The sequence below is a fragment of the Vespula pensylvanica genome, chromosome 12 (genome assembly GCF_014466175.1).
Source record: "Vespula pensylvanica isolate Volc-1 chromosome 12, ASM1446617v1, whole genome shotgun sequence".
In the NCBI taxonomy this organism is placed as follows: domain Eukaryota; kingdom Metazoa; phylum Arthropoda; class Insecta; order Hymenoptera; family Vespidae; genus Vespula; species Vespula pensylvanica.
In genome coordinates this window covers 5,093,128-5,120,026 of record NC_057696.1, presented here as the reverse complement: position 1 = coordinate 5,120,026, position 26,899 = coordinate 5,093,128, and the positions used below count along the sequence as shown (strand labels likewise).

Sequence of the window (26,899 nt, the reverse complement as noted above, 5' to 3'; positions counted from 1 at the left end):
GGAATGAACGACGAATCGATGATATGTTTCGAAAGGACGATGAAAATCTGCGCGTCACGTTCGGCCCTTCTCTTTTCTCTTTTTTTTTTTGTTCTTTTTTTTTTAACAGCTAATCTTGTACTTTTGGTTTGCAGGAGTTAATACGATATAAATGTAATAAAAAAAGGAAAGAAAAGAAAACGGAAAGATACGAATAAAAAAACGGGGCAAAAAAAGAAGTAACAACAGCGATATTATGAAGCGATATACGATCGATCGAACTGAATTAATCGTAGTAGTAACACGACGATTTATAGTAGTAAGAGTACAAATAGTAGGATAATTAAACGATCAATTAAAAATGAAGGTACGTGCATCTCGTGAGCGTGATAACGAGACTATTTTTTTTTTCTTTTTTTTTCTATATCTGGAGAGTGAACATTCGAATTATATACACATATACATATACATATATATCGGGTGCTCACCGATCCCAGTACCTTCATCGAATCACACTCGTGCTTCTTTACTCACAGTCGCCCTCTAAAGATTCGCTTTTCTCTCTCTCTCTCTCTCACTCTCTCTCTCTCTCTCTCTCTCTCTCTCTCTCTCTCTCTCTCTCTCTCTCTCTCTCTCTCTCTCTCTCTCTCTCTCTCTTTCTCTCTCTCGCTAACTTTGTGTCGTTACGTCGCACCACTTAAAGTACATATTTTTCTTTTTTCTAATCACATGAGAGTCGCTATAAATTACTAACAGTGTAGTTTTATCTCTGTTCCATTTTATTTATTTTTTTTTTTTTTTTAAATAATTAAAATCAATTCGAGGTTTCCTCATATAGCCTTTCTTTTTCATATATAACCTTTCTTTTAAACGTTTCAATAATTATCACTCCCCAAAACGACGTCATAGATTAAACTATCCTCTCTTTCTTTTGCTTTTTTCTCCCCTCTCTATTTCTTTCATGTTTTAACATCACTCTCGATGATTTTTTTTTTTTTTATTATTATCATTATAATTATTATTATTAATATTACGTATCTGAAGAAACTCAAAGCGAAGCTGAAAAGAAAAAGCTACGTCTTCTCACGCGCGATGCCCAGACCTTACATTCACAGCCTGACTGAGCACTCGCCTCTTTACACGGAACCAAAAAAGCCTACGACGATGCTTCACGCGTTCCTTGAACATACATACATAAATCGGTTCACATAATATTTTATCATTAATATTATCATCATCATCATCATCATCAATCATTATCATCATCATCATCATCATCATCATCATCATCATCATCATCATCATCATCATCATGATCATCATCATCATCATCATCATCATCATCATCATCATCATCATCATCATCAAGCACGAACGTCGTCGTCGTCGTGTACAACGTACATTATTACTTTGTATTATCATCACGATAACGCAACGTTTGATTTTTCACGTCCATTTACTCTATACAACAACGCTAATTTTACGACGAGATGTGACATTAGGAATAACAATTTTCGTAGAATTTCTCTCTTTCTTTTCTTCTCTTTCTCGTTCCCACCGTGCACCTATGTCGTCTACGTTTCATTAAAAATCGCATCTCTTTCATCTCGCGTACACAATTTAACTAATATACCGAGCCAAAGATATGTATGACGCGCTCCGAAAGAAGAAGGAACAGAAGACTGTTGCTCGCTCGCTACAGCAAGTTTCAACAGCGATAAAAAGATGAAAGGAAAGGAAGGGAAAGGAAAGGAGAGAAAAGAAAAACAAAGATCCTTTTTCCTCGAAACAGACGCGCGAACATCCTGGCTCTCTCTACTCGATAATCGTTTAAACGCACTCGTATCGCACGCAGTATCGTATTTAAAATCTGTTCGAGGAGCAACCAACCTCGAGCGTTGGCATGTAAGAGATCACACGGTTTCAATCGTGGCGGGGAATTGGGAGATTGAGTGACGGGGTCGAGGGTGGATAGTTAAAAGTACCAACCTAGCGAGACTCGCTACTCGTTGGCAAACGCGATTACATTCGGTCGTCCTATCGACGTAACACGCTCGTACATCGTCAAAAGAGTATTCCTTCGTTTCCTTATCGATTTTACATGGTATTGTAAACCGGACTGTTGTGCCTAGGCCTGACCTGCAGCCTGGCAAGCGGATGAGTTCTGCCGTGCTGCTGCTGTTTCTTGCTAGCTGCCTTCGCTACGACGCTAGCGACGACGATGCTGGGCGAAGGAACCGGCGGTCTACCCGGTGTCTCGGCCGTCGTCTCGCCGAAAAGCGCGTTCGTGTGATTGTTGATCATGATCGGGGCCGATCTTCTGGCAAACTCTGGCGCGATCTTCGACTTGGCCGGCGGATGAACCTCCATCGAGTCCCCCCACTCTTTGTCCTTGTTACCGCGCAACTGTACGTCCGACGATCGTTTCGAGTCCACCGATGGCTTGGCCACTTCGTATTTACCTACCAACACCCTCACCGAGAGATCTTCGGTAGCGTCCTGGACGCTGGAATCGTTAACCTTAACTTCCTTGTCTTTGGTTTCACCGACGCTAGACGAGGCTTGGATCTTTGATTCATTGTGAGGTATTACCGGAGAGGATGGTAAACTTCGAATCTTAACGTCCCTCTTCGGTCGAGCGACCATCGAGGAGCCTTCGTGATTATCACAGGCACCCTCGACGAAGCTCTTTTCCAATTTCGTTGATTTCGCCTCAAACTCCTTCTTGAGATTCTTCACGATGCCGGACGTACTCCGTGGACACTCGGACTCCGGCGAGTCGTCCACGGAGAGACATCGTTTGCTAAAGATGGATTTGTTGCTAAGATTCTCGAGGACCATCTTATGGTGTTTCACCGAGGGACATTGGGTGGTATTAACGACGCAGGGACTGGACGTTTCGCTTTCCGATCTGCACGATCTCAGGGAGGAAGGTAGATCCGTGTCGGAGGACAGGGACGAGGGCGCTGGGGCGCTCGTGGACAATCTTCCGACTTGTCGTATCGACACCGGCGAAATATCGATACCACCGAGCGGACTCGGCGAATTTCTCGCGGTCTCTATCTTGAGATTAGAGCTTTCTTGGGTAGGCGAGGAATCCCTTCTTCGTGGGGTAGGCGAAGAAGTGTGATGGAGAAGAAGAGAATTGTAACCTTCGACCGGAACCTCTTCCGATTCGGCCGTCAATCTATCCTTGTCCTCCGTATCGGAATTTTGAGTACAAACGCGTTTAACGGCGGCAGTGCTGGCACCTTCTTCGAGCTTTTGTTTGGTACGTTTGACCGTACCAGGATGCCAAGGTATTTCCTCTTTGTCGTAAGGAAAAAGGCCGCTGGATCCTAGAAGGTCGGAGGGTCTCATGTCGTATGATCCCCAGGAACTGTTTCTCGAAGGTAAGGTGGCCCACGAGCTGTGCACCGAATTGTTGTCAAGAACCACCGCGCTATCGTAACTGCTCCAGGAACTCTGTCTGCTCGGTGAATCTCTCGTAGTCGGTTCGCCGCGTCTTTCCTCGCGATCGAACACCCTGTCCAATTGTGCACTGAACGGATCACCATCCCTTTTCACTTTTCTACCGAGACTACTCGTCGTCGTCGTCGTCGTCGTCGTCGTCGTCGTTGTCGTCGTCGTCGTCGTCGTCGTCGTCGTCGTCGTTGCCGTCGTCGTCGTCGCCGTCGCCGTCGCCGTCGCCGTCGTCGTCGTCGTCGTCATAGTCGTTGTTATCGTCGTAGGTGCAGTCGTTGATCCACACGCGACACATTCACTGCTCTCACTGTTACTCACTACTTCTCCGTTAGCCTTGAGGCTATTGCACGAGTCGGGGCACGTTGCATCGATCGATGCCGTCCAGACTAGACATTCACCGTCGTTTATCACGTTCTCTCCGCCCTGCTCCTTCTTTCTACGTCTCTTCTCGCCCGGATCCCAAATCACCTGCTCGACCGTCAAAGCGTCCGACGACGACGACGTACCACCCTGAGATCGATCAAGACCGTTCTCCAATGGCTTTTCCTCGATCTCAGGACTTTGCGGCAACGGTTTACCGTCCGAATCCGAACCCGGCGAGGACGGCTTGCTACTAGCTGCCTCGAATTGATTCGTCAGATTCAGAACCAAACCTTTTCGTCTCTGACCTTGCGTTTCCGATTTCGCGAGCTTGTTGTGTTTCGTGCAAGGCGTGTCAGGCCCTGGAAGATGTACTATCTTGTTTTGCGAGACGCTGTAGGACTGGCCGTTGTCGCAAGGCATCAAGACGTTCCGAGCTTCCTGATCCATCGTCGATTTTTGATTCGATCCGCGAAGAAGGTCTTCCCTCGTCACCTCCGTGGTTCCTACCTTGTCTATGCTTTCCAGGGATTGCGACAGTGGTGCTAAATGGACAAAAAAAGAAACGCTTAGCCCGATGAAATACTCCTAAGTCGATCGTACAAAGAAACGGATCTTTACCGGACGGAAGCATGTTCTCCGCGAGTTCCACGTTGGGCGACCAACTCTTGGGCCTCTGATTGCTCTTCTTCAGTTCTAAACCAGAGATCTCCTGCAAACCGTTGTTCCTGTCGTCGATCTTCTCTTCCTTCTTCGACTGGTCCTTCACCGACGACGGAGATTTTAGATTCGTATCGGACTTCGATCTCTGAAGCTTTTCCTTGTTCTTCATAGCGTCCAGGATACCCTGATACGTTTCCAACTGCAGGAGAAAACTGTTGTTCGGCTTGATGCAATTGCGCTTCTCCTTGACGTGCTTCCACGCCTGGGAAAAGTCCCAATTGTATGCCTTCATAGCGTACGCTATCACGACCGACGCGGATCTCGAAACGCCCATCTTGCAGTGTACCAAAACCTTCGAACCTTCCTTCTTCGCCTTAGTTATGTACTTGAACGTGTCGTCCCAATGCTTCAACAAGTCCGTCTTCTCGTCGTCGTAGACACGGACGTTGAGATACGTGAACATTCCAGGAAAGAAATTGTCTATCTCGCGTGTCACGTTTAGGATGTGTCTAACCCTGAAAATACATTTCATATACATGTCGCGTTCCAATTAGCCAACGAACGAAATGTAATTATTTCAAACAACAAGGACGCGCATACCCATTCTTCTGGAGTTCCTCCAAATTACTCGCGTTCCACTCGCTACCGAGATAGACGTGATCAAATATTTCAGTAGGTGCGTCCATTTGTCCCAGTATGGTGAGCATCTCCTGATCGATGAAGGGCTTAAATTCACCCAGATCCATATCCAGATCTTCCTCCAATCTTCCTCGGATGTACTTCGAGGTAACCTCGTCGAGATCCACCGACATCATGATCTCTTTTAAGGTCGAGCGAATCACGCGTTCCGTCTCGTCCCTCTCGCTGGGCCTAGGTTCGTCGAAGAATAACGCGTTAGTAATATTTCAAAACCTTTAATAATAGATCCCGATATCGATCGGTCTTCTTTAAGTACGAACTATATCGCAAAGTGTCGTCGAACCGAGCCACTTCCAAGAATTTATGTAGGTCACTCGATGCCCATATACGGGAAGATGCATTAGCAAGACTAAGCGAAACAGTTTCTTTCTTCTTCTTTTTCTTTTTTTTTTTTTTTTAATGGCCGCCCCTTTCGTCGCTCGAATCTATTCCACGAACTTTTACGCGCGTATTCGTTACGTCCGTGTATCGTCGATCGAGGGGAACAAATACGAAAACAAAGGCCGTCGAACTCTCGATACTTTTTTTGTCCTTATTTCTTATACACACCATATTTCTTTTCTTTTCTTTTCTCTTTTTTAAGAAATTATACGGGTCTCTAGCGCGCCGATCAGCGTTCTTTGTCGTGAAATTATATAGGTCAGTGTGCCAGCGATTTTTCCGAGAAATTATATAGGTCAGCGTGTCAACGTTCTTTTACACCGGAAATTATACGGATATATACTCGACTCGTAAACGTTCGTTTTTTTCTGACGTTTTATGGCAGACGTTTGAATGGACGAGCTAGGCAATTTTTCGCGACAGGCACGCACGCGCACACGCGTATGCGTACGTATGTTATTTAAATTTGTAAAAAAGATTATTTATCGAGTTTTCGACTTTGATGGTTGAAAGATGTTCTCGAAGCATGCGTACGCTCGAGAGCATCAATATCCGATAGAATTTAAAGCGGAAGATCTCGTTCGGATCCACCGAACGTTTCCACGAGACACACAATTTATATGACTCGAGAGCGACGCGAATGACGGTCTCGTTGAGGGCAAAACGGCATTAGAAAGAAATACGTGCGCGGAATACTCGGAAAGGGTGGCAACGAGAAGTCGGTAATTTCCTCCTTATAGCGTTCATAAATCTAGAATAATCGACTGACCCAATACCCTCGAGGGAGCGAGAGCGAGAGAGTAGCTTTCGTGTTTTTCGAAGAAGAAGAGAGAAAGAGAGGGAACGAGGGAGGGTCGGACGTAGAAACTGGAAATAATTGAAGGACGGTGATAAAGTTATGCTCGGTTCGTCTCGGCGTGCGAATACACGGATATGCGTGCACACATGGAAGAGTAGATACGTCAACAAACGAGCGACTTTGGCAAGGAACCAAGCTAAATCCGCGCGGACGACCAGCTGTTTCGAGAAGGATCGACTCCTATCGACTCTCGCGAGACCCATCGACGCTGAAAAATATTCTTTATCGGTGGCTCCGTCGATTAGACCGGCCCAAAGAAACGATAACCAAAGTTCTACAGTTCCTTTCAAACCCGTCTTACTACATCCGGATATTTATATAATTTCATTTTCTCGCCGATCATTTGCATGATAGAGAGAAAGAGAGAGGGAGAGAGAAACTCACTTGGTGCGTACGCTGTCCGGAGACGGTGGTCGTCGGGATTCCAGATTATCCATGGCGTGCCACTCGTTGAGGCACGACCGATCGCTCTCGATTCGTTGTTCATAGTAACTGACCCAGTCATGAGATAGTCCACCCAGGAAGTAATTTTGCTCGCGCGCCTTGCTCGACACCTTGTGTAACGTTTGCAGGGCCGACCTGAAAAACAAAGAATAGTTTTACGCGTTAAAATCGGTTCTATCGTGTGCCCAATCGATCCTTACGAATAAAAAAATCTCTTGGGTAAAATGCATGAGAACGAGGCCGACCTCGAGTTTTTTCTCTTCTTTGCTACAAAGATCTCTCACGTTGTTCGGTCATAACGCGCGTAATCCGCGGCGATGCGAAATCAAATTTGAATTGAATTCGAATCATAGATTAATGCATTGGATTCAATTCAAATTTCTTCAGGGTAATGCCGTTCTATTTCTGTCAGAATTAATATAAATCACGGTCATTTATTAATATATGCAATTAATGCAAGTAGTACACTCGGCTTTTGCAATAGGAAATAAATAAATTTAACGATACAAGATTATCGATACGAAATCGTTAATTGCTCCGAACAAATATTATTCTATTTTACATTTTTATTTCGCCATGCCTCAACGACTTTCTTGGAAAAGTAGTAACGATCGGTAGGCCTACACTAAAAGTATTTCTATAATACCGGTAAACTCGAGACTGAAAAGCAAAGGAGAGTAAACGCTCGCGGTTAAACCACCGCTCTTATCTAGGCGGTAAGTAACGTTTCCTCTTTCCAAGTGGAAAGGTAAGATTTCCTTGTCGCTACTTCCTTTCCGTAACACAAATCCTTATCTTCTTTGCCTAATGGGATCCTGTGTTGCGAGAAGCGGCTAAAAATGTGCCATTTTTTTTTTCTTTTCAAGGATAAACGTGCCTAAGCTTTCCCGATACGTTCGATCGTACGCAGGCGAGGCTTGTTTTTATATCTAGTCGTTTCTTTTCCCGTTTTAAAGGAAAGCGAACGCGTTCGGAAACGATCCGAGTCATTTGTACGATAAAGCAAAAAAAAAAAAAAAAAAAAAGAAAAACCAAAAAAGAAAAAGGAAAAGAAAGAAAATGAAGAGAAAAAGAGGCCTTTACGTCGTCTAAAAGATTGACATAATCGTAGTCTTGTTTCGAAGGAACAAAGCTCGACGTTGTTCGCTTTATCACTCGACGATTATTCTCGCGTGGGATTTCATCGAACGGTAATCCCACGGCTAGTTGATGACGATCATTGGGTGATTTGCGTGATCGACGGTTGCTACGTAATAGACCAACTTCAGCCTGCTGGACGCGTTAATCGAAAGGCAAGGACGCTCTTAAAGCTTAATTAAAGCGTGACTCGCTCGTATCGACTCGTCGAAGACCACCGGAATCGTTGCGACTGATATTCCTTCGAAGAGGACGAGCGGTAACTCCTGGCTTTTCCTACTACCCACTTATTTACTTTTTCTCGACGTCACGATTTCGCAGGCGCTCCTCTCGAGCGATTTATCGATACGGCAAACCCCCGTTGTGAAAAAGCGAAAGAGAACGAGAAAAATAGAGAAAGGGAGGGAGAAGTCGAGAGGAGAGAGAGAAGCAATTAATAAACTTCATTTCGAAGGTCGATCCGCACTTTTGGAGGCCTCGAAATGTCGACCGAACAATAACGTTCCCAATTCGACGACGTAATGGCGGAATTTCAAGGATCGAAGGATGACGTAACAACGTAATCGTACTACCATTCGAAATTCGATCCGATTGAAAGATGATCGAGCACTTTTCGCGGCGTTGAAAATAAAACGAAAGAAATATTCGACGACGGCAAATACAGCTACGAAATAACGTGGAACGAAGGAACCTGGACCGATTCGAGGCGATGAAAACGTAAGAAAATTTTTCCGAAGGAATGCTGAAATTGTGAAATCGTCGAGCTTCTCACCGTTGGACACGTACGCGCGCTCGATGATCCTTCCCTCTTTTATTATCTGCTGCTTGTTTTTCCATGATTAGATAAGCCATTAGATAAGTCCACGAGTTCTTATACCTTATTCGGCAGGAAGAACCGAAACGGTCGAGGGCTGCGCTTTCGACTCGTTGCTTTACAAGCGCGACGCCGAGGCACACTTTGCGCAACTATAAAGCGAAGATCGGTACGCGATGACGAGATGGACGGCAGTCGGGAGACTGAAAGGAGAGGAGCGAGAGGAGGATAGGCAGACAGAGAGAAAGAAAAACGCGACGTCGCGAATATAATGAGTCGCGTCATCGGCCACGATCCTAAATGGAACGGTGAGGCCGATGAGGCAAGTCGTTACGAGACGCGCGTATGTCGTCGGCGTCGGCGTCGTCGTCGTCGTCTTGCATCGAACGCGCCAAGTCAATTTTCCTCTTTTTTTTTTTTTTCCTTTTTTCTTTTATTTTTCTTTCATTCTTTCGCTACACTTTATTCCCAATCATTCTAATCGCGGATATCCTCTCGCTTCTCTTCGTTAAAACTTTCGATCGATGCGAGCGAAAGAAGGAAAGTATTTCCCGAATCTAAATTCACCTCAGACAGGAAGTTTCGATTACAATACGATCGTTGCACCTCGCACTCTCCTCCTGTTTGCATAGGTATATGTACGCAAGAGACAGAGACGAATGCACACGTATACGCGTACAACTGAGAGAGAAAAAGAGAGACAGGAATGGAGTTTAAACTCGTGTATCTTCTTCAGGGAATTCTGCTTCCCCTGGATACATGCCAAGCGTGTGTGCTCGAACGAACGAACGAACGAACGAACGAACGAACGAGCGAAGGAACGAACGAACGAAGGAACGAACGAACGAACGAACAACGCGAAATCGAGAGAAAGAGAAAACCACGGAGAGAGATAGATGGCTCGTATACGCGCACGCGCGCGTATTCGTTCATGCACCGCGAACAAAGGAGATGCAACACGTGGCTCTTCGTGGCTACCGAAATGACGTTCGTAATAATAACAAAGTCGAACGACAAAAGCAGCACGTGACTACGAGGATTTCTTTGATCGAATCGAAATTACGAGAGAGTAGAGACACGCTCGTCGGGAATTCCAAACAAGTATTCCGCAGACGCGAGTAGATACGCGATTTGCGAGCACCGAAAATAAGATCACGGCCTTTAGAGAAAAACAACGCGGTTTCACAAATTCATCTCACGTATTCGTCGTTTTAAAGTTGATTTACCTACTTCGTTCGGATCCCAGAAAACGTACGAAACGTTTGCAACGACTTTAGCAATATTTCCGAACGACGGAAGGTGTGTCACGTTTTGAATTTCTATGTCATTAAAGGGATAATCGTGAGTTGAAACAGACCCACCTGGAGGCTGCGAGGAAGCACGTAATTCCGAAGCGAAATTCGTCTTCCTCGAGAATCCAAGAAGCCGTAGGATCGGCACCACCGGTAGGACAAAGAGGATCGCCGTATAAGCGCGAGCACGCGACAACATTTTCTCGCTTTCCGTCCCTTTATCTTTCCTCTCTTTCCGTCCTACTCTCGGACAGGCTGATGTCCGACCTTGCGAGCTATTCTCGTCAAGGTCATCGGATCGACCCTACGATCGTACATATATATCGTCATCTCTCTCCGTCTACGAGAAGGAGCCAGAAGGCTATAGGACCGTAAGTCGTACGGCTCCAGGATTCAGGCCTTAGGACCGTCAAGGTCATAGAACCCTACCGATCCGAGATAAAGAGCTACCTTTTCTTCTTTCCTTATACGGGCCAACCGAACGAGAACTTATCTCTTTTTCTCTTTGGCCCCGCTTTTTCCTCCTTCCTTCGTTCGCTTTTCAAACGATCGCGATTCTCTAACAAAACTTTCTTCTTCTCTTTCTCTTTCTCTATCTTTTTCCTCTTCTCCTTTTTTATTTATTCGTTTATGTATTTTTTACTTGGAAAATATCACTTTCCTGCGAACGTTGCAACAAAGCCGCGGAGAAAAAAGAGCGATTCTTCTCGGAAGGAACGAGACGAGAAGTCTTTCGTCGAAGCGTACACCGGCGTGAGCCACGTTTCACTGAATAAGAGGAGAGACCGCCGATGATTCGGTGATGAGAATAGTACGCGCGAGAGCAAAGAGCCGACGGTAGAAAACGCGTCGGAAGTGGGGATAGTGACAGAAGAGGAGCCATATTTAGTATTGCCGTGCGAGCTTCGACTCGATTTTGAGCGATTTGTAAGAAAGTCTTTTGCATCGTTCGATTCAAAGGTAGTAAGTAGGTAATCGCGAAATAGGCGCAGACGAGGCAAGGCAAGGCAAAGCGAAGAGAGACAAGACTTCGTGGCAAGGCAAGGAACGACTCGTCTTCGTCGGACTTTTGCTCGTAATTACTTTCGGTTGGATAAGAAACGAAGGTAATTACCCGACGTTGTTAGCTATCCGCACGCGCTAAACTCTCGCGCATACACACTTTCTCTCTCGGTACTCGAGGGACAGAGCGCGTTATACATAAAGGCAGGACAAGGAGATTATCTCGGATCAACTATTCTACAATTTACAAGCTTGCCGCGTGAATTGCGGCACGCAACTTGCATAGAGATTAGGATCGGTCGTTGTATATGCACCGCCGTCGTTGTCCTCGACTATCTCGGATATAACTAGAAACTAGTTTGTCCGAGGAAGAACAGAAACGTCGACGACCGTACGAACAAGCCGTTTTATGGATTTTCGAGCTAAGCGAGATGTCTAAATTCACCTTGGATCGTCGTCTCGCTCGACCGATCGAAATCAACCGATAAGGTAAAAATTGCAATTACGTCGCCGCTCTCTTTTTCCAGCGACGCGCGCGCGCGCGCGCGCGAGAGAGAGAGAGAGAGAGAGGGAGAGAGAGATCTCGTATCTAATCCTGATAAAGAAGTTTATTTCGAGGAGAAGAAAAATTCCGATCCCAAAGCATTCCTCGAATTCTTTTCCGTCTAAAACGAAGAGGATAAGAATAAAATCGCAATTACGCGGATGGCTGCTTTCTTCCAGAGACTTTAATCATCCCAAAAATATCGAAGAAGGGCCCCCCGTCCCTTTCTCTTCGTCTCCTTGCGAATCGAGAGGCGTTTACTCGGCCAGCACCGTTCGAGAGATTCGAAAGCGATTCGAGACAATCGTCGCCGATGGCATCCGCCGACTTGGGACGCTTCACGCTTCGACACGCAACTTCCTAAGGCATCGCTAACTTTCCCTGGAAAGATAAAACTACGTATATCTGCGTTTCGTTTCAATAGAAACCGTTGGTAAGGTCTCTCGATATTCGAATTATAGGAGGAGCCGCGTTGGGATAAACGTTCCATCCGACAAAATATACGTTTCCGTTTCGCGATGAACCGTTATATTCGCTTATCTTCTAATAACATCTTCCGATGCTTCTAATAATTCCGAAAGCTATTTTCACGGGAACTAACGTCATCGACTGCTAATAAACTTTCTGCCGAGTAGAATCTTGGAGAAGATGAATCCTATTATCCTATTATATCGTATTATCGGCTTTCGTTAAAAGGTCGACGTTCCTTGCCCGTGCGAGAGAGAGAGAGAGAGAGAGAGAGAGAGAGAGAGAGAGAGAGAGAGAGAGAGAGAGAGAGAGAGAGAGAGAAGAAGAAAAAGAAAAAGAAAAAGCCTTTTTGAGGAATCTCAAAGAGACACGAGAGTCCGAGAGTCTCGTTTGGTTCGAGTCCATTAGAATCATCGCGTTAAAACGTTTAAAAGGGAAAGTACGTGGAGAGGGAAAGATCGAAGGCGTCTCGAATCCCACGAGACACGGTCTGACCCTGTTACACCATATCCCCGACGAACGATAAATCAGCTCGACGAAGAAGAAGGAATCCTCGCGAGCGAGTCATCGCCGGAATAAGGAGGGAAAAAGATTCTCTCCGCTGATCTGGAATGAACGAGCGTAGATCTTTCGAGGACGACGATTCTTCGCGATTCTTCGAGATCTCTTCTCGGCGAGAGCCGGAGAGATTATCGGGGATGAAACTTCCTATGCGTCTCTATTTCGTTCTCTTTTTCTCGAAAGGAGGAAGACGACCTAGTCAAGCTACCGGTATAATGAGATAACGGTCAGCTTTCGAGCCGGAACCGATTCTAGTCGACGGTCCGCGACCCTTTTGTCGTCGTTCGTTACGCAAGAGTGCGGACGAGGTCCTCCGCGAGGAGGAGGAGGAGGAGGAGGAGAAGAAGAAGAAGAAAAAAGAGTAGGAGTCTCCGATGACTCATCTCTCGCTTCGGAAAGATAGCTAGACGGATAGATGGACGGATAGAGAGAAAGAGAGAGATCTTGGCGATAATTACTATTCGATGATACGCAAGATTCTTTCGAGACACGCGCGAACGATCGTTCCTTCGAACGATTCGTATTTTTCAAATAAACGCTTCGATTCCAAGCGGACGAGTTTCGAACGTATCGTCGTTGCCTCTGGCAACTATTATCGTCTACGTTCTGTACGTAGATAACGACGAGAGAAGAGGCGAGACTCTCTTATCTATCGACGCCTCTCTCTCTCTACTCTCTCCCTACCCTCCCCCTCCCCCTATTCAAAGAGACTGACAACGCGAGCTTCGTTCTCGAGTAAATTCGTCCATCCAACTAAAATTGGACGTTTCTGTTTTTCTTATCGAATTAACGCGCCGACGTCGGACGTAATGACGTATCTACGTATAGGCGATTTGCACGTTTAGTTTACCAAGCGGAACTTTAGACGTGCGAGAGAAACGTTATCGGAGTGGGAGAAGACAAAGAGCTGGTCCAAGAGTGGAACGGAGAGAAAACCAAGATAGGAGATATTCTTGAAGCTCGGAAGCTGACAGTGACGAGGGAACAAAGTTATCGGGTGTGCCATTCGCTCGAGGCCGACTGGAATGGATCCTCGTTTCAACACACGGAAGTCCTTTGACGAGTCCGCGTCGATATTTTATGAAAATGTGATAATAAATGGTCGATCGCGTCGGACCTCGAAATACGTCATTTTATACTCGAATTCATTATTTTCGTATAAAACTGGTATTTAGTGTCGCAAAAAGAAAAGGAACAAAAAAGAGGCTCGTAAATCAAAGGGCTCGATTCGCGTTAGGAGCTACCCACGTACGTAGGTATCTAAGCACGCTCGATGAACGGGAGAATGCTGCGGGATCGTATCGCGATTTTGCGGTCTTATCATCGGTATCGAAGGTGTCATATCGAAGTCGTGCCTTCGTCGTTCGACTGGAAACCGGTTCATCAGACTCTAGCAAAGTTCATTGATTCTCGCTGATCCGCGAACGCTTCCTGCTCCTTCGCCGTGCCGGTTAAACGAGCGCACGCCCGTCTCCTTATTCTCTTTTCTACCGGCTAATGAGGCAGAAAGATTAGAAGATGAGGAGGACGCGCGAGAGGGACGAGAGTCGAGTTCCGATTAAAATATATATATACGCATAGATTAGGTATAGGTATACGTATACGCGTGTATTCGTCGATCGGACGAAGATAAATTTCCGTAGATCGAACGAAGGAATATTCTTATCGTTCACCACGCCCAACGACACGGCTCACCACGGTGACCTGGAAAAGCAGCCTGCCCGACATCTTTTATGTCCCTCCGCGAAAGAACAAAAACCAGTTCGTGGAGAAACGCGACCTAAAGTGCGACTGGCCACGTTTCCCCCTCTCTCTTTACCTCTCTCTCTCTCTCTCTCTCCCTCCCTCCCTCCCTCCCTCTCTCTCGTTCTCTCGATGCTTTATTACTTCAGCCAGGAACGAGTAATCGCGCATTAAATTTCTCCCGACGAAAAGTCCATTTCGTTTTATCGGGCGATCTTTGCGGATTTTCGAAGCCCCGTCCTCGTCTTAGGTCGCCTTTCAAACTTAACCTCGTTTCTAGAAATTTGTTGTCCATAGAACAAAAGTGACGAGACGTGGGACGACGGGGATCGATGGTCTTCTTTCGAGGGATAATTGCCTTTAAAGCGGTAATTACCTCTTCGAACACGCCGAGCGCCGGTGGACGCAACACAACCGTTAATTGCTTACATTGTTCTCGACGTTCGTCGCTACGACCCACATATTTCTATCTCTTTCCTTCTCCTTCGTTCTCGAACGAGTCCGAAAGCGGTGTCGTTCTACCGATCGTTTCCCCTTCGTACTGTAATCGAATATATCTGCAGGAGGTCTAAGAGAATAATCGGAAACGCGATAAATTCGTTCGTTTCCCGCGATCCGTTGCTCCACATTCGGAGAAAGGTACGACGATATTTGCGGCCAAGTTTAGACCTCTCGTTATAGTTTTTTCAACGTTTTCTCAAGTACGTGGGAAAATTCGACAAAGTGACCATGCGTCGCGACGCGCCCATAAATGGCGCGGGCGATAGTCCATGGTCGCTCGCGACCCCACCACGATGATGATGGTCGAGAGCAACGAGGCTTCTCCAAAAATAGGACGACGACAACGACAGCTCTCAGACGACGCCGACGACGACGACGACGACGACGACGACGACGAAGACGAAGACGAGTCGAAACGCTCGCAAATTATTTCACTCGATTTTCGAGAGGAAGCTGAGACCGGAATACGAGACGAATCCATTTCCGATATACCTACGCTGTAAAATCGATCTCTAACGATTTTAAAATCGATCCCACTCATCGAAAGGTCTTTGCTTTTGCAAAAATCGTTATATATACATGTATATGTGTATACACTTATATAGCTCTCTTTCTCTCTCTCTCTCTCTCTCTCTCTCTCCCCTTCCTTCTTTCTCTATTTATAGACGGGGACACACCGTTCAAAAGCCAGTACACACCGAAGCTAACGAACCTGAATTCTTTGAGCTTCGTCTTCTCGCGCGAAAAGCACAATGCCCTTCCTCGTCGAATCCTCCCCGTGTATTTCGGATCCCGGAAGTCGGGACGAATTCTTCTCGATGAAGGCATTCTTTGCCGATGACCGAGCCTCTATAATCTCGAGCGTAAGATTAGATTAAGCGACTAGAGACGAGAAGTTCGCTTACGAGACGTAACGGGGCGAGGAGAGGGAGAAGAATCGAAAAAAAAATCAATCTCGTTTCTCTTCAACGTTTGGATCCGATCGAGAGTCGATCGTACGGGTCGCGAGATAATTAGAACGAAGAGCGTATTGGTAACGCGTGGGAAGACGCGTCCGTTGTTTTCACTCGCACTCGGAGAGAAGTCTCTAAAGCGAGCGGAAGAGGTTGGGCAGTCAAGAAAGTTCTCCGTGGCGTCCAGTCGTGAAGACAATCGGGATACATATGCCGACCAATTAAAGCCACGGCCCACGTTAGATTTTTCTCTCCTCTTCGATTCTTCCGCGTCGATAACCTCCACCTCCGCCATATTCTACCTTACGATACGCTTCTACGTTTTCCGAATCGCTCGAAAAGACGTACCTAAACATTTCGAGCGTGAAAACTCTGTTGAAAATTTGACTCAGCCTGTATACGTAATAAGAAGATGTTACGCGCCCACGCCCACGCCGCGATATCTTCGTCGTAACCAGGCTTAATTCATACCGGACGAATAAAAAAAGAGAGAACTCGTTTGGCGGCAGCGTCCCTCTTCCTCGGTCCACCGTGGTTGCTGAAATTCGGACTTACCTACGAATTTCCTGTCGGCCGAATTTCGACTAGAAAGGAAGAAAAAGAGAAATCCAAAAAAAAAAAAAAAAAAGAGAAAAAAAAGGAAAGAAAAGAAACGCCTTTGCGCTTTTGTTCGCGCTATCAATGAACTCTACCCACGCGCCTGGCCTTTCCTCCTTCGAGAATCTCCTAACGCGTATGTAGGTGTCTCGTCGTTCTCACCTCGCTCGGTCTACGTATAATTGTACGCGGTATTATCTCTTCAGCCACGGTCATCGAATCTAACGCGAGCCGTGTCCAACCGCGATCGAACGATTTCTAAGAAACGACTTTTATTTCCTTCCGGCTTTTAAGCTCGGAGATTCTTTTGAAAAATATGTTCTTCCATTGGCGAACAAAGGTGTGTACGAAGCAATCCGCAGAAGCGTTCGCTGGTCGTCTGGCTCGCGTCTACTATCGTCGCTCGTTAATTGCATCGTCCTATCTACCGGTCATGCTTATTACCGTCCGCGACAATGACCGAGGTGCAAGGATAATCGCGTTATCGGTTAAACGTTTACAATCTCGAACTCTCATTAAAATACAACGGCTCGTTAATTCGATTTCTGATCGTAACGAGAATTGCCCCGAGTTAACGCCTTCTCTCTCTCTCTCTCTCTCTCTCTCTCTTTCTCACTTCAAACGATATTTTTCTTTTTTCTTTGGCGATTCGTGTATTTGTAAAATACCATCGGATTAGATTAGAAAATATTTGTAATTCGGTGGAAATAAACGATCATCGCTGATTATTATTAGAAAGACTTACCACATGGCTTGAACAGAGACCGGCTTGAAGATGTGCTGTCGACCGCAAACGCTGACGCTGAAGCCCCTGTAACAGAAAAACGAATCCGGAAGTGAGATATTTGCGTGTCTTGTAGCAAAGTCGACCTTATAGTAGAGAGGGTGACTCGATCGATCGTCCTCCTCGTCGTCGTCGTCGTCGTCGTCGTCGTCGTCGTCGCATCGACGCGATGCTATTTTATATCGGCACGAAACGGTCCTCTCTACTACGGCCGGTTTTGTAGTTAGCTCGCTGCTATTTCGAGAAGCACACCGACTTGCTCGCACTGCTTTAACATTTTCGACGATGCACGCGCTTCGATACGCCTCGGTCTTACGCAATAACGATGCAAAAAAATGTGCGTGGCACGCGAGGACGATCGAAAGATTCGTACCTTTTTTTTCCCTACGATCCGAACGTTAATTACGCGTTATGCAAAAGGATCGAGATTCGTCGATCGATGTGGCGCAGGGGAACTATTGCTACACTCTCTTAACTCCACCCTTTCGTTCTCTCGATCGACCGATCGATCGATCGTATTTCTCAAGAACGGCTAAATAAACGAATGACGCAAATTTCACGAAATGCATTTTTCTTATTCCCGTTTCGAGACGACCTCTCGTTCGACAGCGATACCTCCCATTAAAATCACAAAGTGGAAGAAACGGTACGACGAAGAGTCGTCGTTAGCGTGCACGCACGAGCAAGGAAACAACGATGTCCGTTGAGAAAATTCGCGGTTATTATCCTACCGTCGATGAGCGACATTTCCTAGCGGATCGCGAGCAGTCGTTCTCTCGCGATCGTGATCCGAATGCCGCAATTTCGGTCTAAGAACCGTGTTACGCTCGCTCTCCAATCCTCCTCCTGGCGTACTTACTTTCTTTCGTAACGAAGCAAGGGGAAGTTGGTCGTGGGCGTGTTTCGAGCTCGTATACGAACGGAAGGAAAATCGCAAATTCTATGAAATTGCTCCCGCTTCTTCCCGATCGTTCTATGCAATTTCTTTTCCTTCGAATAATCGCGTTCAATCGGATATAGGAATTAATTAACGCCGGTACTCCACGATCGAACAAGGCCGACAACGACGTAGAAAAATGCTCGTTCTTCTCGATGCCCGAGAGGAGGAAAGAAAAAATGAAAAAATGAAAAATAAGAAATAAAAAATGCAAAAAGTGGCAGGATCGCACCGTTATCGTCCCGATCTCTCTCTCTCTCTCTCTCTCTCTCTCTCTCTCTCTCTCTCTCTCTCTCTCTCTCTCTCTCTCTCTCTCTCTCTCTCTCTCTCGGTATGTACGTACCGAACACGACCGGTCTTCTTCTCGATTTACTTCGCAATATTCTCTCCGCCGATTACAGTTAACCCTTAGCAGGCGAGAGCATTCCAGGAACAAATTTGATCGAGCATCTTTGGCCGAAGGGCGCGGAATTTCGAACGGTAATAACAGCCGTCCGTTAAACTCGACTGCCGAAAGAACGAACTCGTCGATTCCTCTCGTCGAAAACACAGAATCGTATATCCCTTTCTAAGCTCCTGAATTTATCCATTGACTTCTGGCTTGCGACCTTCGAAGCTGACCTTGGTGCTCACCTGTCAAGTACCTTGCCCCTTACTTACCTTACGGTAACGCGCTCCATTTCCCTATGCCCGCATACGAGAACGAGAGAACGCCGTTGACCTTCGCGCTCGCCTTGCAAACGCTCGGTGGCCAAACGAGCCGGCCATTATTTTCCTTCCACTTTGAGACCGAACGAACGAACGAACGAACGAACGAACGAACGAACGAACAAATATCCACTTTCTCGAGATCGACCAGCGCGAACGATTATAATAACGGATCGAAGATTAACGGATTTTAAAGAAATTGACTTACCCATCGCCGTCTAGAGTAATGGCAGTGTCGGCTAGGACTCGAAGGACAAGACCAACGGTTGCTCTGGCGTGACAATCTATACCGAGAAGGCAACTTTCTTCGGCATCCTGACGGCCTGTACAGGACACCACGACGAGATATCTCGTCCTTCCTGGATGTACCGACTCCAGTTTCACCGCCTGAAACAACAACGTCGACTTTTTTTTTCTTACTTCCTTCGATCAAATTTTGTCAAGAAAATCTTGCAGCGAGCTGTAAACTTTTTCGAGAGGCTTCCCTTATCTTTCGAATCGCGCGTAAAACTTTACCTTGCATCGTCGTCGATCGTTGTCGTCGTCGCCGTTGGCGCGTAGTAAAAGTCGTCTTTAAAGGTCGACGACACGACACGATGCAAGACAAGATGCAAGACGTTGGCGTCTGGGCGAAGTGAAATTGCACAACAACCACAAATCACCGTGTTACTTCCTTCCTTCGTCCTATTCCCTCTGTTCCTTCCAATTAAACTTTTTTTCTTCCTCCTTCCTCTCTTGCATCTTGACGACTATCGGTCGTTTACTTTCATCGATAGCAAGATTTATTTTACTCAAAGAGGGAGACAGAGAGAGAGAGAGAGAGAGAGAAAGTCACATCCTGTCTCTCTCGTATTTTTCCATTTGACAATCTATGTAATAGCTAAGAAAGTTACTAATAAATGATAATCTCTTTCCCCCTACCTCACTTTTCCTTTTTCTTTCAATCTTATTCTCGAGATATTCCGTAAATTGTTTCCCGGTTTCTTTCGCCATCCGAGATAATTGCAGAGGACGAAGAAGGAAGAAGTCGTATCGCTCGCAGACTCGATCATTCGCGTAATAAGTCGGAAGATATCGCATAAAGAAGGCTTTGATTGGTCTCGGTGCGAGCGTAACTTGGCTCGGTGAATGACTTCTTCGGGAATATTTTCACGAACGCGATGGCGAAATAAGAGGCAGGTGCGGAAAATCGTTATCGGTTTACTCGGAACGAAGGCTTCGATAAATGACTCATATATTTCTCTCTCCCTCTCCTCCCCTTCCTCCATCTCTTTCATTCTACTTCCTTCAAGAATTTTAGCGTAGGAAAAAATCATCGACCGAGCACGTACGATTATTACGCGATCGTATACACGTATAATCCTTTTTAAATTTATACCATGATAATATCTGTACGGCTAATTTCTTTACGTATATAGGTATATACGTACATTATGAAATACCGCTCGTAGAGTAGAGGAAATCAAGAAATTGTTGTTCGAAATGAAACGAAACGAACTCGAAGACACGTGAAAGTTCGAGTCGGTCTTAATAGGGAGAGATATATGGGTCTGCTCGTTTAAAGAGTAGAAAGGATAGTTAAAGAAAAAGGAAGAAATAATAAAAATAGGTTAGATTAATAATCTCTCGAAACGTTCGTTCTTACGCAAGTCGAATAACCGAGTCGTAGCTCAGCGAACGAAGCGATCGAACGTTCTAAACGTTTTAAACGACGTTGGTCGATGATTTCATTCGATGTTACGGTTTCTCGAGAGGCTTTAGCATTTAAAAGAGAAAGAGAGAGAGAGAGAGAGAGAGAGAGAGACAGCATGGAAGATAAAGGCAAAGACGGATATTCCACTTCGCGATTCACCTTTTATCGTTTAAGGAGAGGCTCGTCGTACTCGTATTTATTCCCTCCATAATTACTTCTCCTATCGCGCTCGTTTAACTCGCGGAGAGTGCTATAGAACGATTCGGGTCAACGATTTGCAGATGAACGCGCTCGGATAAAATCGTTGACGACTATCTTTTGCGCTTGTTAAACTCGAATGATTTTTTCTGCTCGGTCGGTCACAAATTTCCTTTCTTACTGACGATTAAAAAAGAGAGAGAAGGGAAGGAGAATAAAGAAGAAAAAACTTGCAGCGAGATGAGAGTGATCGTTGGTTCGGAGGATGCAGAAACTAGTCGGGGACACGGTGGACTGCTTGCGTCCAGCCGCATGGATAACGTTCCTTCGAGTTCTCCGATTACAACGACGCAATTAGGCGCGAACGATTCTCAGGTGCGGCTCTAAAGAAGAGAGAGAGAGAGAGAGAGAGAGAGAGAGAGGGAGATGTAACCAACACCTCCGAACGTATTCCTCCACTTTTTCTCGACGTTCCGATAAAGTGGTAGGCATTTTTCTCTACCGAGAGAGTCGATATTAATAGCTTTTAATATCTCGATAAAATAATAAGAAGAAAGAAAGAAAGAAAAAAGGAGCACGAAATAAATTATCTCCGGCACGAGAGAGGCGTTATAGGAAACGAAGAACCGTGATTTCTCGCGCGAGCGAGCGTCGACCCGACGATTTCGTTTTAATCCTCCTGGAGAGCCGAGCGTTTTCTTGATTGCCGATTAATGACGCGCGATTGCGCACGAAGACACGGAAGCAGATATAATAACAACACATAGACGCGTCCTGAATCGAGAAACAGAAAAAAATCAAAAAAGGAAAAAGGCTGAGGGACGAGTGAAAAAAGCTGTAGGAACGAAAAAGCTAGACCGACGGAGCAAGTCCCACGGAGAACGATGCTAGTCGAACGTAGTCGAGAAAAGGGAAAGGCGGAAAAAGCCGTTAATTCGGCACTCCTCTCGCCTCCTATCGGAACGGCAGTCAGAGTTATTAATTAAAATAATCGGAAATCGTTTCCTGCCATTTTTATTACCTCTCTCGCCTTCTTATCGTATTTCTCCGTTTAAAGAAAGATTTGGTGAGAGCCGCGTGTGTCCCTCTGACTCACGCGGTAGTTGGATAACGATTGCGTCTCGGTTTCTTCACGAAGAAAAACGAAGAAAATTAATCGAATTAAATAGGAATACACGTACTCGCGTACGTCTACGAAGAAGGAAAGTGGAAATGAAAGTTAACAAAGTTTCTTCCGCGGTGGACGCACCGATTATGGGATAATTAATAGGAACGATCCCGCTTATATCAAGCAACGACGTCGAAGGAGGAAGACGGAGAGGGGTGAGGGGGAGGGGGTACGCTTCCACTTCCGGGCCTTGGTAATTACGCGCACTTAACCCCATTAAACGATTAATTAGCTGGCTCGTGGCTCTTTATGGGACACCATGAAACATATTTCATTTCCTCCGACGATGCTGACTGGCTTACGCACCGCACCGAGATACGCGCCGAAGAAATCCCTCGAAGGATGCAGGAAATGGCGCAAAATTTAGATCTCTCTTTCTCTTTTTCTCTCTTTCTTTCCCTCGTCGGGAAGATTACGCGAACAAGGATATAATCGTGGCTCAAGTTCAAGCGAGATTTCTCCGCGAGATGAACGTCACGCGGAACCACCACTACCGATTGTTACGCGACACGAACGAGAAACTTCGATCTCACTTTGATCGAAAGTAAACGTCGATTCATCGATCATATTTCTTTTCTCGTCGAAAACTTTCCGCCGTCCGACTGTTCCGGTCAAATATTTTATCAAAGTTACGAAAGGCGCGTTTTGAAAGAAAACTAATCAATTTGACTCGTTGTAAAAGATAATTATAATTTTGTTATTTTTCTAAATTACACAGGCTTAAGATAAAAGTGGCTATAAATTAGGCAAGTGAAAGTTCGGTAAGTGCCATTAGCCATAACTCTCTCGAGTAATTCGACCAACGTTGACTACCAGGGCTCTCCTTTATCGCACGTACACTCCCTAATTAACAATCGCTAAAACACACAAAGTAGATAAATAATAAGGAGATTTCGCTAGAGGAGATCTCTCGAAAGTCATAGAAATAATTATTCTTTCGTCAATCGCGACACGTTTACTCGGCGTACGAGCCGTGTAAAACTTTCCCTGAATCGGATATCCTACGGTGTCGACCGAATCTCGTTAAATCAAATTCAAGGGGAAAACGATTACTTCTCGATGAGAGAGGAAAACCAAGTAGAAAAAAGAAAAAAAAATAAAACAAAAAAAAAAGCTTCATCTTTTCTATAAAATCGAACGATTTATGTATATACACAAAACGAAGCATTGTCCCCTGGCGAGATACGTCAGATCGATATCTCTCGATCTCTCGCTGCTTATACACGATCTAGCGTTTCTCTCCTGGCGAACGTAAGTTCGCTAAAGTATCGAACGTTACGTGCATAATCGTATGACATAGAGCGACCCACTTACATAGATACATACATACATAGGTATATACGTACATAGGTACGTACGCTTGTTTCGCCGATAGACGTGCGCCTTGTAACGAGGAGATATATGAAACACGTGTCTGTGTATCGAGATATCGAGATACAAGATCGCGAGGAGACTCATACAACCTATCTCTATCCATCCTTCTTCTCTCTATCTATCTCTCTCTTTCCCTCTTCTAGTTTCTTTTGGAAACTACTAGGACTGAATCGAGGTAGACTCTACAGTTCGCATTATCGAATCTTACTAATTATATAAGGAAACAAAAATAATAAGTAAATAAAAAAATAAAGAAGAAGTAAGAAAAGAATATGTCGAAATCCTTCATTCGCAAAGATTTTCATGGCTTGCAACGAGAGCACTCTGCTCGACCACCCTGACGACGAAGCCTAGCTAACCGAGTCCATTCAATACCAAAGGACTCGACGCGATGGCATTTTATCCGCCGTAAAAGTGGCTCGTTACACGCCCACGAGATAATCGAGTCATCGAACGGTCCACGGAAAAGAAGAAAGAAGAAGCTTCGTCCTACGTGTCGGAGCTGTCGCCGAGAGAGAGAGAGGCAGAGAGAGGGAGAGAGAGAGAGAGAGAGAGAGAGAGAGAGAGAGAGAGAGAGAGAGAGGAGTTCGCAAAGAGCCCGGGGCGTAACTCGCAGTTAGAGCCGAGGACGATAACATCTCCAGACGGTCATTCCTCCTATACTCAGACGGTACTCGAGGAGAGCTCAGCAGCGTGCATCAACAAGGAGCAAGACGAGGATGACGAAGAAGATGCAGAAGCAGAAGCAGAAGCAGAAGCAGAAGAAGAAGAAAACAAGGATGACGAGCGACGACGAGCGACGACGAATATCTTTTTCTTCTTTTTACGCTCTACCCTCGAGTGACCTTGAACAGGGCCGGCCGAGATTTAACATCGCTCGAGTTAGCCAAGGTCGCGTTGATCTCGTCGGAAAGAGACAGAAGGAGAGTCGGTTCTTCTAGTCGCGGTCCCCGCTGGTTGCAACCTCGCGCGGGATATAAGGCGTACGAAGAAAAGCACTCGGCAGAGTGTCACTCGACGTCGAGTTGAAGAACTCGAGGTGAGTTTCGTCGAGTCACACTCGACATTGAATTACCGAGCTGACCGGTTTTGCAACGTCACGTTTCGCTTCCACAGCCTAGATTGATCTTATTTCGAGAGTTGAAATAATTCTCTCGGTAACTACGTAGATAGGAAATTATACATAATTCTCGAGAAAGATAAAAGATCGAAAGAATAAATAATAATAAAAAAGAAAGAAAGAAAAAGAAAAATTTTCCTTCGTCACGATATTCCTAAGGTGATTCTAGTGTCACGAGAGTCCCACGAGTCGCAACGCGAATCCCGTCCACGTGAAAGTGATCTCGTAGCTTCGCGAACCTTCGAGCTTCGACGAAGAAGAACGTATGGATAATAAAACGGTGATAGAATCGACGAGACCGATTATAACCTCGTCGTTAACTCCTACCGTCTAATTAACGAATATTCCGATGACCCACTTTCCATTCCGACCAATCTATTTCCTAACGACCGCGCACAATAACGTCTACCACCGACAATAAAATCTGAAAGGAGTTTCAAAGACGAATCGATGGAGCGCGTTAAAAGCGAGCAGCGAAATGATATATTTCTGACTAATTAACGAATAGGAAGAAGAGGAACAACGCATCTAAGACGATCCACTTTTCACGCGCGGTGCGCTGCGATTCGATTTGCGATATCTCCTTGAGAAGGAAGTAGGTAAGAAAACGTTCGTCGAAAATCTTTGTGCTAGAGACGAAAGGAAACGAGACGACCTTGAGGAGGTGTTCTCCCCTCACCGAGGAGAGAACTTGGTACCGGTTTGTGGGCGTCTCGTAGGAGCTTCCGTGCGAGTACCAAACGACCGTTCGAGTCTTTTATCGATCCTTCGAAGAAAGCCCTTAAAGAGTCGAACGTTTGACGATGCTGCTGACTCAACGCGAGCTTCTTCCACCAAATATGGATCCTACGAGTTCTGTAGAGAGCGACTCTCTCCTTTCGGAGAGTACAAAGCGGGGGGATAGAGAGAGGGAGAGAGATTTTATTTTTATTTTCTCGTAAAAAACGCGTTTCTTTCGAAGATCGAGAACACTTTGGGCGTTAAAAAACAATTAAATCGGTCGAGAGAGAGAGAGAGAGAGAGAGAGAGAAAAAATTCGCGCGTTATTTTTGTGCCGAATCACTGGAAGGAAGTGAATCACGGTCGGAGCTTGTTGACTACTCAGGTAGATCTGGAAAGATTCTCTTTCTTCTCTTTTTAATTTTTCCTTTTTTCCTTCTTCTTTTTTTTTTTTACAAGAAGCGAGACGAAAAGCAGGCAGCCTCCTTCGAGCCTCCCTCTGAAATGCAAACAATGACGCATCGAGGCCGCGATTTTTCAGATCCCAAGCGAAATTACTCTTTCCTCGTAAGAAGACGGAGTTCAACGTACTCCTCGCGAACTCGTTTATTGTTACAAGAAACGCTTAAACCGAAATTGCTACCGAGAAAGAGAAAAAGGAGAAATAAGGAATCGTTGCAAAGTTGCATTGTTTCGTAACGACAATGTTCAGCGCGTATTTCGTAGAAACGATGTGAAATTAGAAAATGAAAGGTCATTTGATTTTAATTCCGGAGTTGTACACCCGTGACGATCACGCGATTGCTCTCGAGACACTCGACCTTGATCGTAACGAAATGCACTCTTGTATCTCTCGTCATCATCCACTTGTAGGTCTCCCTACTAGCTACAACCTCAGCGAGATTAGGCCGATCGCTCGTCCAACGTACGATTAGAAAAGGCGAGCTAGCGCTAGTCTCGTAGTCGGTAGCTTCGACGGGGGAAGCTCGATGAAAGAAGAAAAAGAGTCTTTCGACGAACTCGAAAGGGCTTTGAACTTTCCCATGGCGATCCAATTACACGCAGAGCGATCGGAGAGTCGGCGTTCACGCGATTGGCTTACCGCAGACATCCGCCCGTTTTCGATGGAAAGAGGAATCGAAGAGGAATATCGAGGAGGAAGAAACTTAGCCCTCTTACACCAAAATCGATTTTCGACTCGAAAGAGAATTTCTCTTCGTTGGGTCTCTACGTGAAAAGGAAAAGGACGGGATCTACAAATCGCATCGCGATGAAAACGAAAAACGAGTCGAGCGAACGTTCGAAAAAGCAGTTCGAAACGACGAGGCAAGACAAAAGGCGATCGTAAAGAATCTACTCGGTTAGTAGGAGGAAAGTACGAAAACGAGAGGATATTTCAGGCGTCCAACCGAGTATGCCCATTGTTCCACTCTCTTTGGAACGTCGAAAGGTGTCGCGCGAACCCTTTCCCCTCCTACCCCGGCTTAACTCCTTAGCTCGTTTCGAACCAGTTTTCCAAGCGTGGAGGCCGCCGCGACGACGGTTAAGGAGCAGCGGAGAAAGAAAGGATACGAGGAGAGCGGAGCTACTTGTTCCGTAGCGGCCCTTTCGAAAGTGGAGCAAGTTTATCGGATGTCGCTCGTTCCTTGTATTCTCGCGAGTAAGCCGAGTAGCACGCGTTTCGGGATCAGCCTATTACCGGGTACGTGTACTTCGTTGCTAAAACATTCCTCCG

At 45.7% G+C, this 26,899-nt stretch overlaps 1 protein-coding gene across 7 annotated transcripts in view; it reads right to left on the bottom strand.

The window, feature by feature from the left end:
- Positions 1–231: 231 nt before the first annotated feature.
- LOC122633542 (flocculation protein FLO11-like) overlaps positions 232–26,899 on the bottom strand; it is a 66,351-nt gene continuing 39,683 nt past the window's right edge. For 4 of the 7 annotated variants that reach the window (XM_043821523.1, XM_043821525.1, XM_043821522.1 and 1 more), the window contains 6 exons: positions 19,100–19,278; positions 17,208–17,273; positions 6,791–6,985; positions 5,068–5,337; positions 4,426–4,982; positions 232–4,349 (listed from right to left, as the gene is read on the bottom strand). In XM_043821523.1, coding sequence (XP_043677458.1) covers positions 2,077–4,349; positions 4,426–4,982; positions 5,068–5,337; positions 6,791–6,985; positions 17,208–17,273; positions 19,100–19,278 — 3,540 coding nt within the window. In that variant the 3' untranslated portion in view covers positions 232–2,076. Of the gene's footprint in view, positions 4,350–4,425; positions 4,983–5,067; positions 5,338–6,790; positions 6,986–8,759; positions 9,161–10,162; positions 10,621–15,624; positions 17,036–17,207; positions 17,274–19,099; positions 19,279–26,899 lie in introns of those variants that run through there. The other 3 variants (XM_043821526.1, XM_043821529.1, XM_043821528.1) reach the window with 3 other exon arrangements.